Source organism: Pristis pectinata, chromosome 25 (assembly GCF_009764475.1).
Source record: "Pristis pectinata isolate sPriPec2 chromosome 25, sPriPec2.1.pri, whole genome shotgun sequence".
NCBI classification, from domain to species: Eukaryota; Metazoa; Chordata; class Chondrichthyes; order Rhinopristiformes; family Pristidae; genus Pristis; species Pristis pectinata.
This window is the reverse complement of record NC_067429.1, coordinates 5,988,846-6,002,336: the sequence shown is the minus strand read 5'-3', so window position 1 is coordinate 6,002,336 and position 13,491 is coordinate 5,988,846. Positions and strand designations below refer to the sequence as shown.

Sequence of the window (13,491 nt, the reverse complement as noted above, 5' to 3'; positions counted from 1 at the left end):
TCCTCCTCCTCCTCCCCCTCCCCCCCCTCCTCCTCCTCCTCCCCCTCCCCCCCTCCTCCTCCTCCTCCCCCTCCTCCCCCCTCCTCCCCCCTCCTCCTCCTCCCCCTCCTCCCCCCTCCTCCCCCCTCCTCCTCCTCCCCCCTCCTCCCCCCCCCCCCCCCCCACAGCTGCTGCCTGACACGCTGAGTTCCTCCAGCAGTTTGATATTTGCTGCAGATTCCGGCATCTGCAGTCTCTCGTGTCTCCATTTAACTGCTGGCAAAGACGCCGTACCTATCTTTAGTGTTACACTAGACAAACCCTGCAGATAGCGCTGGTAATCAATTATTTTTATTTCAAATAAACTTTATTCATAAATAAAATATATATGCAAAACGAGAAAAAACACACTGCCAAACTCTTTACGTCCTTAGTGTCCTTGCATTCACCAGTGCTAACACCTCCTGAACCCTGCAGCGAGCGCTGGTGATGACCGGCTCCTGACACGTCCTCTTCCCCGCAGTTCCTGGTCCCTCGCCACGTGATACGGGCGAAATGATCTCCCCGGGCCTCACGTAAAATGCGCGATTGCGTCACCGCCCGGCGCGCTCTCCGTCGATATATCCCATAATCCAAGGCGCTCGGTCTCTTTCCCTGCGCCGCGATGTCTAAGAGAGGTAAGCGGGCGGCGGCGGCGGGGGAGCGGCGCCATCCGCCGCCATCCGGCCCCCTCATCGCAGCGCCGTGCGAGGCACCGCTCGGATCGTTCGTGTAGCCGCCGGCCCCGTCCTCTCAGCGGGGTATTTGTTGGGCATCGGCGGGTTTTAATGTGTGATGGATGTTGGGGTTGGATCCGGTGGCCGCCATGTCGGAGGGGCCGTGGTTCGGAGGCCGCGCTCCCTCCTTCCCTCCGCGGCGCTCCCTCCCTCCCTGCCACCGCGCTCCTTCCCTCCGCGGCGCTCCCTCCCTCCCTGCCACCGCGCTCCTTCCCTCCGCGGCGCTCCCTCCCTCCCTGCCACCTCGCTCCTTCCCTCCGCGGCGCTCCCTCCCTCCCTGCCACCGCGCTCCTTCCCTCCGCGGCGCTCCCTCCCTCCCTGCCACCGCGCTCCTTCCCTCCGCGGCGCTCCCTCCCTCCCTGCCACCGCGCTCCTTCCCTCCCTGCCCCCGCCGCCCAGCCCGTTTGCTCGGTTTATTGTGAGCCCGGGGAGGGCTCCGTGGAGCCGGTGACCTGGGCTGAGGCGTTGATGAGGAGGAGGAGACCCCTGCATCCCCGGCTGGGTGGTTGGACACGGTAACTGCCGAGTGAGTTATTGGCGAAGGAAATTAGTATGACAAGTGAGCAGCCTTGTATTTTTATGTTCCCTTTCATTTAAAGAAATATGCTTGGATTGCATCATTAAATGGTTATATTACTTCGGGATGTTGGAGATCATTCCTGAATGAGTTTGGCATTTTCTGTTCAGTTTATGTCAGGTATGCATGTGTGCTTTTGATCTGCTGTCGTTGGTATTGGTTTATTATTGTCACATGTACCGAGGTACAGTGAAAAACCTGTCTTGCATTGGAGGTAAATGATAGCTGATCTGACATCGTGCACAGGACCAACGAACAATCTGCTGGAGGAACTTGTGGCTGATGCAGGGTTTTGACCAGAAACGTTGACAATTTCTTCCCCCTGTCCCACAGATGTTGCTCGACCTGCTAGGTTCCTGCAGCAGGTTTTTTGTTGCTCCGGGTTCCAACATCTGCATTCTCGTGTGTCTCCATATTGGCATCACTACCTAATGAAGGATCTATTTGCAGTAGAGGGAGTGTAATTCACCAGATTGGTTTCTGGGTTGAGTGGGCATTGGTTGTCACGTGATGAGCAGATTGGGACAATCCATTCTTGAATTTAGAACAAAACGGAGAACATCTCCACATCTGTAATGGGTTTGACCGTGTAGATGATGTTCTAATATTTCACCTGGCTGAGGTCCCTTGAACCAGGGGGTCAGTCTCAATAATGGGTTGGCCATTTAGGACTGAGATGAGGAATATCTTCAGCTGAGGATAGTGACTCTTTGAAATTCTCTACCTAGTAAGAGCTGTGGAGATTCAAGAGAAGCTAATGATTTTTAGGTACTAAGGAAATGGGGGAATATAGGGTTAATGCAGGAAAATGGCACTGAGGTACAAGATCAACTGTGAGCTTGGAGAAGGTGCGAGGGACAAACAGGACTACTTGAATTCTTGCATTTGAGTATCTTCCAGCTAGCATCAAATCTTTCACTCACCACTTAAAGCCTCATGTTTTGGTTACTGCAGGACGTGGCGGGTCATCTGGAGCGAAGTTTCGCATCTCCCTCGGCCTCCCCGTGGGGGCTGTAATAAACTGCGCTGATAATACAGGTAAGAGCTGTACTAAATCCCTCGACTCAGTAAGGTACAAGGGACAGTGGGCAACCTGTGAATCATTTTGTTTATGGGATGGAAAGGTATAAAATGTACACTTTGCACTAAGCACATTATTTCTTTTAGTGATTATCTTAGCTGTCTTACTGCAGAGGCTATTTGGTTTTGTTGAGTCATATGGGCATTGATTTATTTGTAAAACAAAGTTCTATTATGAGCTATATTTGCATGATTGTTTTTTGCTACATTGGTTATTAGTAAATCCAAAGTTTGTAGTTAACTGGCACAGGGCACCTGATTCTGTGTAATAAATTGAGGTCAAAAAGTACCAGAGCTGCAGTAGGTATAATGAGGCAATGTGTTTCATCTGTTTGTTGACTGTGTGCTTTCAGGTGCCAAGAACCTGTACATCATCTCTGTCAAAGGGATCAAAGGCCGTTTGAACAGGCTGCCAGCTGCTGGTGTTGGAGACATGGTCATGGCAACTGTGAAGAAAGGCAAACCAGAGCTCAGGAAAAAGGGTGAGTGAGCTCTTTGAAGTTGGAATCATGAGGATGTTGCACCATGCAAGTATATAAGTCAGTAGATCATCCTATCTCAGTAATCCATTAGTCCACAGAAAGGTAATTCTGGAATATGCCAATTGCTGAATGAAGCAGTAATGTGATTACATTGTGTTTCAAATCTGGGGGGGGTGATCTGGAATGTGAATCTTATTGAAATCTGTTCATTTTCAAACCACCAACTTGGCTTGTCAGGAAGTAACAAGTGGTTTGTTGTTGCATAGTGTCAGATCACAGGGAAGACGATGGTGACTTCAGGAAATGAAGATTGTTCTTAAGTAGCTATCTCGGATATTGGAAGTTACATGGGTGTGGGATTTTTGTGTTGGGTTATGTTCCTTAAATCACCTAAAATTGAACCTGGTCCCCTGCAAGCTAGGGCCTATAATTGATTAGTATTTGGGGTGAGAACTGAGTTGTCTTGCAATAACTTTAATTGGTATCCTCCTTGACACTTTTCTTTTCTCATTGCTGATGGGATCTTGCTGTATGCACAGTTGCTTCAGAGTTTCCTCAACTGACTTCAGTAGCTATTGGGTTTTTGGTGTGTCCTGAGGTTCAAGATCACAAGACAAGGGAGCAGAAGCAAGCCATTCGGCCCATCGAGTCTGCTCCAAGGAAAGGGAAATAGAAATGAGAAATGGGGAATGGGGGAAGAAGAAGAAGCAGAAGAAAAAAAACTATTCTAATCCCAATTGCCGGCCTTATCCCCATATCCCTTGATATCCTAACTATTTAGATATCTATCTATCTCCTCCTTGAACGCCCACACTGATCTGGCTTCCACTGCTGTACGTGACAAGGAGTTCCACAAATTCACCACCCTCTGGCTAAAGAAATTTTTCCTCATCTCTGTTTTGAAACTATACCCTCTAATTCTAAGATTGTGCCCTCTGGTCCTGGACTCACCCACCAAGGGAAACAGCCTAGCCACATTTACTCTGTCCTTTCCTATCAATATTTTAAATGTCGCTATGAGGTCCCCTCTCATTCTTCTGTACTCCAGCGAATACAGTCCAAGAGCCGACAAACGCTCCTCATACTTAAGCCCTTTCATTCCTGGAATCATCATCGTAAATCTCCTCTGAACCCTCTCCAACGTCAACACATCCTTTCTAAGATGTGGGGCCCAAAACGGCGCACAATATTCTAAATGAGGCCTCACTAGTGCCCCGTAGAGCCTCATTAACACTTCCTTACTTTTATACACTATACCTCTCGAAATGAATGCCAACATAGCATTCGCTTTCTTTACCACCGATCCGACCTGGTGGTTAACCTTTAAGGTATCCTGCACGAGTACCCCCAAGTCCCTTTGTACTTACGTGCTTTGGATTTTCTCTCCTCCTAGATAATAATCTGCCCGCTTATTTCTGCTTCCAAAGTGTACAACTGCACATTTCCCTACATTGAATCTCATCTGCCATTTCCTTGCCCATTCTCCTAAACTGTCTAGGTCCCTCTGCAACCTTCCTATCTCTTCAATACTCCCTACTCCTCCCCCTATCTTGGTGTCATCCGCAAACTTAGCCACGAAACCATTTATTCCATCATCCAAATCGTTAATGTACAAGGTAAAAAGAAGCGGCCCCAACACCGACCCCTGCGGCACACCACTAGTAACCGGTAACCAGCCAGAACGAGATCCTTTTATTTCCACTCTTTGCTTCCTGTCAACCAGCCAATGCTCCACCCATTCTGTTATCCTACCTGTAATTCCATGACCTCTCATCTTATTAATCAGTCTCTTGTGAGGCACCTTATCAAAGGCCTTTTGAAAGTCTAAATACACAACATCTACCTCCTTTCCCTTATCCACCTTGCCTGTGATTTCTTCAAAAAACTCCAATAGGTTGGTCAGGCAGGATCTTCCCTTCACAAAACCATGTTGGCTAGGACCTATCTTGCCCTGCGCCTCTAGGTATTCCATAACCCCGTCTTTGAGGATAGATTCCAATAACTTTCCCACCACTGACGTCAGACTAATAGGTCTGTAATTACCTTTATGCTGCCTCCCTCCTTTCTTATACAATGGAACTACATTTGCGACCCTCCAGTCCTCCGGAACCACGCCTGAATCTATCGATTTCTGGAAAATAATCGCCAATGCCTCTGCTATCTCTAAAGCCACCTCCTTCAGAACCCGGGGATGCACCTCATCCGGTCCGGGAGACTTATCAGTCTTTAGTCCATTTAGTTTTCCTAGCACCTTCTCCCTAGTAATCTTAACTGAACTCAATTCTATTTCGTGAGACTCCTGACTAACCGGCACATTGCTGATGTCCTCCACGGTGAAGACCGATGAAAAATATTTATTCAATTCCTCTGCCATCTCTCTATCGTCCATTATAATAGCTCCTGCACCATTATCAATTGGTCCTATATCAACCCGTGTCTCTCTTTTACACCTTATGTATTTAAAAAAAACTCTTAGTATCCTTTCGAATGTTATCCGCCAACTTCCTTTCATAATTCCTCTTTTCTTTCCTAATGACCTTCTTAGTTTCTCTCTGCAGGTTTTTAAAAGCTTCCCAGTCCTCTGTTTTGCCACTAATTTTTGCTTCTTTGTACGCCGCCCCTTTTGCTTTTATTTTAGCCTTCACCTCTCTCGTTATCCACATTTGTGCCTTTTTTCCATTAAAAACCTTTTTTCTTGGAATATATCTATCCTGCAATTTCCTTATTTCCTGTAGAAATTCCTTCCATTTCTCCTCTGCCGTCCCTCCAGCCAGCTTACTCTTCCAATCAATTAGGGCCAACTCCTCTCTCATACCATTGTAATTTCCTTTGTTCCACTGAAATATCGATACACCAGTTACCAGTTTCTCCTTCTCAAACTTGAAACTAAACTCAATCATATTGTGATCACTGGTTCCCAGTGGTTCCTTTACCTTTAGTTCCCTAATCACCTCCGGTTCATTACACAGCACCCAATCCAAAACAGCCAATCCCCTGGTGGGCTCTTCAACAAGTTGCTCTAGAAAAACGTCCCTTAGACATTCCACAAACTCCCTCTCCTGAGTACTACCGCCATTCTGGATTTCCCAGTCCACCTTCATGTTAAAATCGCCCATAATTATCTTCACATTGTCACTCTGGCATGCTTTTTCTATCTCAAACTGCAACTTATCGTCCACTTGCTGACTGCTATTAGGGGGCCTATATATGACTGCTACCATTGTCCTTTTACCCTTGCTATTCCTTAGCTCCACCCACAAGGATTCCACCTCCTCTGACCCAATATCCTTCCTTTCTATCGATTTTATATCACTACTAACCATCATGGCCACACCTCCCACTCTGCCTACCCACCTATCCTTCCTATACACTGTGTACCCCTGGACATTCAGTTCCCAATCACATCTGTCATAAAGCCATGACTCGGTGATTGCCACAATGTCGTATTTATTAATCTGTAGTTGTGCCACTAGGTCATTATCTTATTCCTAATGCTACGTGCATTTAAATACAGTATGTTTAGTCCAGTATCTGCTATTAATTTTGTTGTACTTCTATTGTTCAGCAGATTATCCTGGCTTTCCACCTGTCTATCCTTCTTACCATCTTCACTACATACTACCTTAGACATGTTCCTATATACCTCATCCCCTATCCTAACATTCTGTATCCTAACATCCTGAATTGTTGTACTTCTATTGTTCAGCAAATTATCCTGACTTCTCACTTGCCTGTCCTTCTTGCCATCCTCATTGGACTTGTTTCTATAAACTCCCTCCTTTACCTTAGCATCTTGTAACCTAACATCCTGGTTTCCATCCCCCTGCCAGATCAGTTTAAACCCTCCCCTACAACTAAATCAAACATTCCCGCCAAGATATTGGAACCTCTGGAGTTTAGGTGCAACCCATCCTTAGCGAATAGGTCATGCCTCCCCCAAAAAAGGTCCCAATTATCCAAAAATCTGAAGCCCTGCCCCTTGCACCAGTCACTCAGCCACGCATTCATCTGCCAGAGCTTTCTATTCTTCCTATCATTGACACGTGGCACAGGTAGTAATCCTGAGATTACTACCCTTGAGGTCCTACTTCTCAACCTTCTCCCCAATGCCTTGTATTCCTCCTTCAGGACCTCTTCTCTTTTTCTACCTATGTCATTGGCACCTACATGTACCAAGACTTCTGGCTGCTCACCCTCTCCCCTCAGAATATTCTGGACCCGGTCTGTGATATCCCATACCCTGGCACCAGGGAGGCAACACGCCATCCGAGACTCATTGTCGCTATCGCAGAATCTGCTATCCGTACCCCTTACTATAGAATCCCCAATAACCACTGCATTTCGCTTCCTCCGCTGGACCACAGTACCAGGCACGGTGCCAAGGTCCCGGTTGCTGAGGTCTTCCTCTATCAGGTCATCCTCTCCAACCGAATCTAAAATGAGATATCGGTTTTTGAGGGGGACTGCCACAGAGGTGCTGTCTACAAACTCTTTATAACTCCTATCTATTTCCTGCTCGCTCTCCCTAACCAACCGAAGGTCATCGAGCTGCAGCTCCAGCCTCTCAATCCTTTCCTTGAGGAGCCGCATCTCGGTGCACTTTGAGCAGATGTAGTTATCGGGGAGTTTGGTAGTCTCCCAGGGTCCCCACATCTGACATTCCAAACATAAGACCAACCCCAGATGCATCTTGCTGAATACCACTGAGTTCAACAAATAAACTAATAACTTACCCCCTCTCTATTAGTCTTGCCTCTTTCCCGCTCTCGCCGAAGCCCGTTGAGCCAAAGCCTAACCCACTCTGTTCTCTCTCACTCTGCTGCCGGCTAGATATGTTGGTCTGCTATTTAAATCGCCTGCACGCTGCCGAGTGACGTCACGCGCCTGCGCAGTCACTCGCCGCTATCCCGAACGCTAGAAAGAAAAAAAAAATCGCTCCTCGTTAATTTCCGGCACTCTCCGCTCTCTGGTTGCTGGAAAGGTGTTTTTTTGTTTTGGAAGCTTCAGGAACAATTAAGTTTCTTAATAAGGTGTATTAGTGAATTACTTAGGATCTCTTTTGGGAAAATCTTGACTGTTGCTTCATGGAATGGGCAGAGTTGGAAGGAGGAATTCTCAAACAATGCTTGTCCCAACCTAAAACTGTTCCCTTGTCCCCTTCACAAAGAATGTCAATAGTTGAAGTCTTGAGGACTCGTTTTTCCTTGTGCACGTGAATATTGAGTGTAAGTTGATAATTGAGTGTTTCATATCTGGTATCTTTTAATTGTTCTTGTATCAGTGTAGAATTTGATTAACCTAGTGCCATGGATGTGAAATGATGCTTATGATTTTTCTAGCTGATGGAGTTGTGCAGTGTGGAAACAGGTCCTTTGGCCCAACTTGTCCATGCCCACCAAGGTGCCTACCTGAGCTAGTCCAATTTGCCTGCATTTGACCCACATCCCTCCAAACCTTCCCTATCCATGTATCTGTATTGTAAACTTTGTAATTGTACTTGCCTCTACCATTCCCTTTGGCAGCTCCTTCCATATACCCACCGTCCTCTTTGTGGAAAAAGTTGCCCCTTGGGTCCCCTTAAAATCTTTCCCCTCTCACATTAAACCTATGCTCTAGTTTTAGTCTCTCCTACCCTGGGAAAAAGACTGACCATCCACCTTTATCTACACCCTTCATGATTTCATAAACCTCTATAAGGTCACCTCTTTCTTGGCCGCCTCCACTCCATGGGAAATGGTTGCAGCCTATCCAGTCAACTCAAGCCCTCCAGTCCTGGCAATATCCTTGAGTCTTTTCTCCGTGCTCTAGCTTCATCACAAGTGTGGTCTCACCAATGTCTTTTGCAGCTTTAACATGGCGTCCCAACTTTTCTACTCTGTGCCCTGATGAAGGCAAGTATGCCATGTGCCACCTTCACCACACTGTCTACCTGTGTCATTACTTTCAGGGGACTATGTACTTGTACCGCTGGATCTCTCTGTTTTATAACGCTCCCCAGGGATTTGCAAGTTTTATAACACTTGCCCTGCCATTCACTGCCTTGCCCTGGTTTAACTTGCCAAAATGAATCACTTTGCACGTGTGTGAAGATTTCTTGTCATTTTCTGCTTTTTGAATGCCCATTTGCTGGAATATGAGTTTTGTTCCGCTAACAGTTCCATCTTAAAAGCACTTGCTTAGTCTATTCCGTGGCTTTGGTGAGTTGTCGAAGATGGGGAAAGTAATTCATTGCTTTCGGGTGAGATTGCAGATGCTTTGTGCTGTATATCCTCAATCGGCAATGGAACAGTTCAACAGTTATCTGTTGGTGGAAAGACTTGCATTGATGCAACACCTTCCACAACCCGGGGACATTGCAAAGTGTTTTGAAGTTTAGTTGCTATTGTGTACAGGAGAGAGCAGTAGGAGCCAATTTGCACATTGCAGGATGGCACAAACATTCCTGTGGGAATGACAAGCCTATTTTAGTTGTTACGTATTGGTCACAACACCAGAAGCAACTTGGAGCAGTGTCACAGTTTGTCATCAGCTTAACTTCTCATCCAGTAAACAGTACTTCTGGCAATACCAGGTCCTCTTGGTGGAGGTTAGAAGTTTGTCTTCAAGTCTCTGCGTGGGGGCTTGAACTGTAACTTTTGGGATCAGGAAGCAGTGCTATTAACTTTTTACAGCATCTTTTACTATATTCTTGCCATTTGAACATAGTCTAACTCTTCAAAAATTTTCATCTGTTTAGCTACAACAGTAAGTATGTCAGCATCCAAACTAAACACAGCCAATGCAGGGAACTTGTACTGAGTCTAGGATTTTGAGGTTTCTGTCTTGTGCATTAACCTGGCTGAGCCAAGAAAGGAAGGGCTGCTGTCGAAATGTATGCATTTGTAGGTTGAAAATAAGATTGTTCCTTTTTGACTGATCCTGTTGCCAATGTTTGTTGGGACAGTGCCAGTTTTGCACTGTATATCTTATTTTTGTGTGGTCATATTGCAGTGCATCCAGCAGTAGTGATACGGCAGCGGAAAGCGTATCGGAGAAAAGATGGAGTGTTCCTTTACTTTGAAGACAATGCAGGTGTGATAGTAAATAATAAAGGAGAAATGAAAGGTATGGTATTTGAGTTGGAATTAACCATTTGCTGTAAACTTGAAGCTAATTTTAAAGCCTAGTCTTGAATTAAAGACTGACGTGAGGGCATTCTGAGGTGCTATCCTGTCTGCCAGTGTGGAATCACTTGTTTCAATGTATGTCCTCCCCCGCCCCCCCCATGGGTTCAAATTTAGAACTAGTTACAGTTTGCTATCTGTCTCTCTGTTCATTTTCTCCCTAAAAGCACTTGCTTTGCCTGTTCTCAGTGGCTCAGTGAGTTGTCGAGGGGAGGCAAAGGAACACGTTGCTTTTGGGTGAGGTGGCAGCTGCCATGTGCTGTTTAATCTCAATCAGTAATGTGACATTTCTTCCTTGTGATCTAGTCACTTTTTCACACTAATAAACTGAGAAATTTGAGTTGGGGCTATTAAAGTGGCAGTCAACATAGTTTCTCTTGATTTCCCTGTTGGTTTTAATTAGAGGCTTGTATTTTGTCTCCTCTTTCTATTTTGCCTAAGAGTGGAAGTATGTTCTATCCTGTCACCCCTAGGTTTTTAACCTAGAAAAGAACTGCAGCTCGTAACCAATGGGTTTATCCTCTTGTTTCTGGTATTACTGCAGTTGATCTTTCCTGCACCTTCATGTGACTGTATATTTCATTTTATATTGTGGAGATCAGATGTGTTCATGGTGCTACAGATGTGATCTTACCAAAGTTCTATGCAGCTTTCATGTGGCTTCTCTGCTTCCATTCTTGTCCTTGTAGAAATGAGCCTCAGTGCTTGGTTTGTTTATGGTTTGTCAATTCCCTGTTCTCTTTCCAATAATTCTTCTGGTTTTGTTCCTAGGCTCTGCAATCACAGGCCCAGTTGCCAAGGAATGTGCAGATCTGTGGCCCAGGATTGCTTCCAATGCTGGGAGCATTGCATAAGAGTTGTAAAAGTTTCCTGTTAAGATATCTGTACAATTCAATAAATTTTTAGCCACCCAGAAAAACGATTACTGATTTTTTTACTGTCTTAAGTTTTATTTGTAGTGTGCTCTAAGTAAAGGTACAGTTTGCAATCCCCATGTTTGTAAATAAATTGTTATTTAATGTATTCTACAATCAGTCTTGCATTTTAATGTCTTTTTGACATAGTGAATTGGTACATGCACTGACTTTATCTTCCCAAATAAATAATGCTCATTATACCAGCCATGACCTCAGTTTGTCAAGCATTGTTAGGAGTGAAATTTTTGCCCCCAGAGTAAGTTTTACTATGATGTGAGGAATTATTAAAAGTGGAGTGCTCCCCAATTATACCACAGACTTTGTGCAGCTCCCAAGTTTTCATCACGGGGCAAGTCTAGTCATTTTAAAAGAAAAGTAGTACTTGAGTTGAAAAATCTTAATCTAAATATGTTTGGATCCTTCATTGCATGACTTTAGTCATTTTTTGGATGGAAATACACTAAAATTCCATACAGCAGTTGAATTTATCAATCTGAAATCATGGGGGAGAGAGGATATGAAAGTTGGATTTCTGAAAGGATAGTTGGGATTTAAATGATGGCAGGAAAAAGCAGTGGTGCTTTTAAATGTTAAAAGAACTAACAATGGCCTGATATTGCATAAAACTAGAAAGAGTAGACTTTCCAAAGGAAAATGACCATGTATATGCAAAAGCAATTGATGACCATTCTGGTTGCTGTGAGCCATGTACATAGGTCGGTTGGGTTTTAACTGCACTCATGAAACTAAAAATTATTCAAAATTCTATATGCTTAAGTGACAAAAAGCAAAGTCACTAAATGTTAAGGGTAGATTTTATTGGATTTGCTAATCCTGAGAGACATCAATGCAGTGGAAAGAATGCAGAATTCTAGCATTTTATCATAAATTTCAATTATAACAGTTGGGTATAGACTGGGAAGTAGCAAAAGCATCTGTGCCATGAAAGTGTAAAGCAGCATCTCCAACAAGCAAGGGTCAAAGACACATGACATTTAATGGTGGTTCCACCAATGGTTTAGTGGGAAGGAAAATATATCATTGACCAGAAAGTCAATGAAATGCCATACACTGACTACGAGAAGATTAGAGACGGAATGTCCTGTGACAAATGACATACCTCCTGGCCATCTACAAAGCACTGGTCAGAAGGGTTTGCCTTGTCTGGATGAGTGTGATACCAACAACATCTAGGACAAAGCAGCCTGCTTGATTGTTATCCCACATTGCCATATATATAACTTCCACCAACATCTCACCATAGCCATAGTGTGTACACTTGGATAGGTGCAGGGACAGGAAAGGTTTAGAGGGATATAGGCCAAACATGGGCAAATGGGACTAATTTAGGTGGGCATGGTTGAATTGGGTGGAAGGGCTTTCATGCTGTTACTCTGACTTCATTTACAAAATGAGTTGCAGTTACCTACCTAATTAACACCAACTGTGTGCTCCAACCTATGACCTCTTGCCACCAAGAATGAGGAGGATAGGGGGCCTATGGTAATACCAGTATCTTCCTGTCTGAGGAATATCTATCCAACAGCAATCTGGAAGAACCTTCACAATGGAAAGTTTAAGAAAGTGGCCTGTTGTAAGGCAGGGCTCTAAATATTTTAAAATTTGCTTTGGGGGAAAATATAGGAAATAAAGTCTTAAAAGAAGGCAACTGCTATGAGGTCAATGTTTTTATCCACTCAAAGCCAGTGAGCTGGCAAAATCTGCAGGACAATGACAGGTTTCATGCAGCTAATCCCAATACAGCACATGGGATTGATGAACATGCAATACTTGAACTCCATGAGTTGCACGGTGTTGGTTAAGAATGTCGTGGAAAATGGCACAGGGATCTGAGTCCTTTGGATGTATTGGCTCGAGATCTGCCCTTTATTAGGCCCCCTGCATCTATAATCTGGGCACTAAGGTATCAACTGGTTTAAAAGATCACCTACATTTCTCTGACTAGCAAACTAACCATTCACAAAGCTGGCCAATTTCCCATTGTGCATCCTGTGCATGATTTAAGAGAAGGAACAAAGGTACTACTTAGGGTCTGCATTACAATTTGTTTTGTTTAAATTCTGCACTTTATTTCCTGTTTAATAAATTTGTAGAGCACCATCCAATTTCACTGAAAGGACAAGCGAGGCAATGTCATTTTGCTCTCCCAGACCAAAATCCCCAGGGTTGAGGCCATGGTTACACTCGGCTCTGTTGGGCAGGCCACCTCATTCACATGTCTGACAGCTGGCTCCTGAAACACATTATGCCAAGCTCTGTAACGGGAAGAGGTTATCAGGTGGTGAGAGGAAATGATTCGGGATGTGTTCAAAGACTGAATGAAAAATGCAACATCCCCTCTCGTTTTTAGGTGTCCCTGGCCTATGACTGCTCAATGTAGAGAAGGAGCATTTATGATGGTATTCAGAACCTCAAGTCCACATATTAGGAGCACACTGAAGCCCTGCATAAGCAGTGGAAGGAGCATTCAACAGGTGCAAGAGTACTTGCTAAGGG

At 44.7% G+C, this 13,491-nt stretch overlaps 1 protein-coding gene and 1 non-coding gene across 3 annotated transcripts; both read left to right on the top strand.

Annotated features, from left to right (window-relative positions):
- The first annotated feature begins 577 nt into the window (after positions 1-577).
- Positions 578-10,976, top strand: rpl23 (ribosomal protein L23). Of its 2 annotated transcripts, none has more exons than XM_052038827.1 (5): positions 578-656; positions 2,287-2,370; positions 2,766-2,894; positions 9,885-9,998; positions 10,829-10,976. In XM_052038827.1, exons 1-5 carry the CDS (start codon positions 644-646, stop codon positions 10,909-10,911), a joined length of 423 nt encoding a protein of 140 aa, XP_051894787.1. In that variant the 5' UTR covers positions 578-643; the 3' UTR covers positions 10,912-10,976. The 2 variants fall into 2 exon arrangements, with proteins under 2 accessions (XP_051894787.1, XP_051894786.1); XM_052038826.1 differs by lacking the exon at positions 578-656 and adding an exon at positions 1,431-1,452.
- Positions 10,212-10,347, top strand: LOC127583155 (small nucleolar RNA SNORA21). Its single transcript, XR_007958221.1, has one exon. It is a non-coding gene; the product is annotated as a small nucleolar RNA SNORA21 (small nucleolar RNA).
- Positions 10,977-13,491: the final 2,515 nt, after the last annotated feature.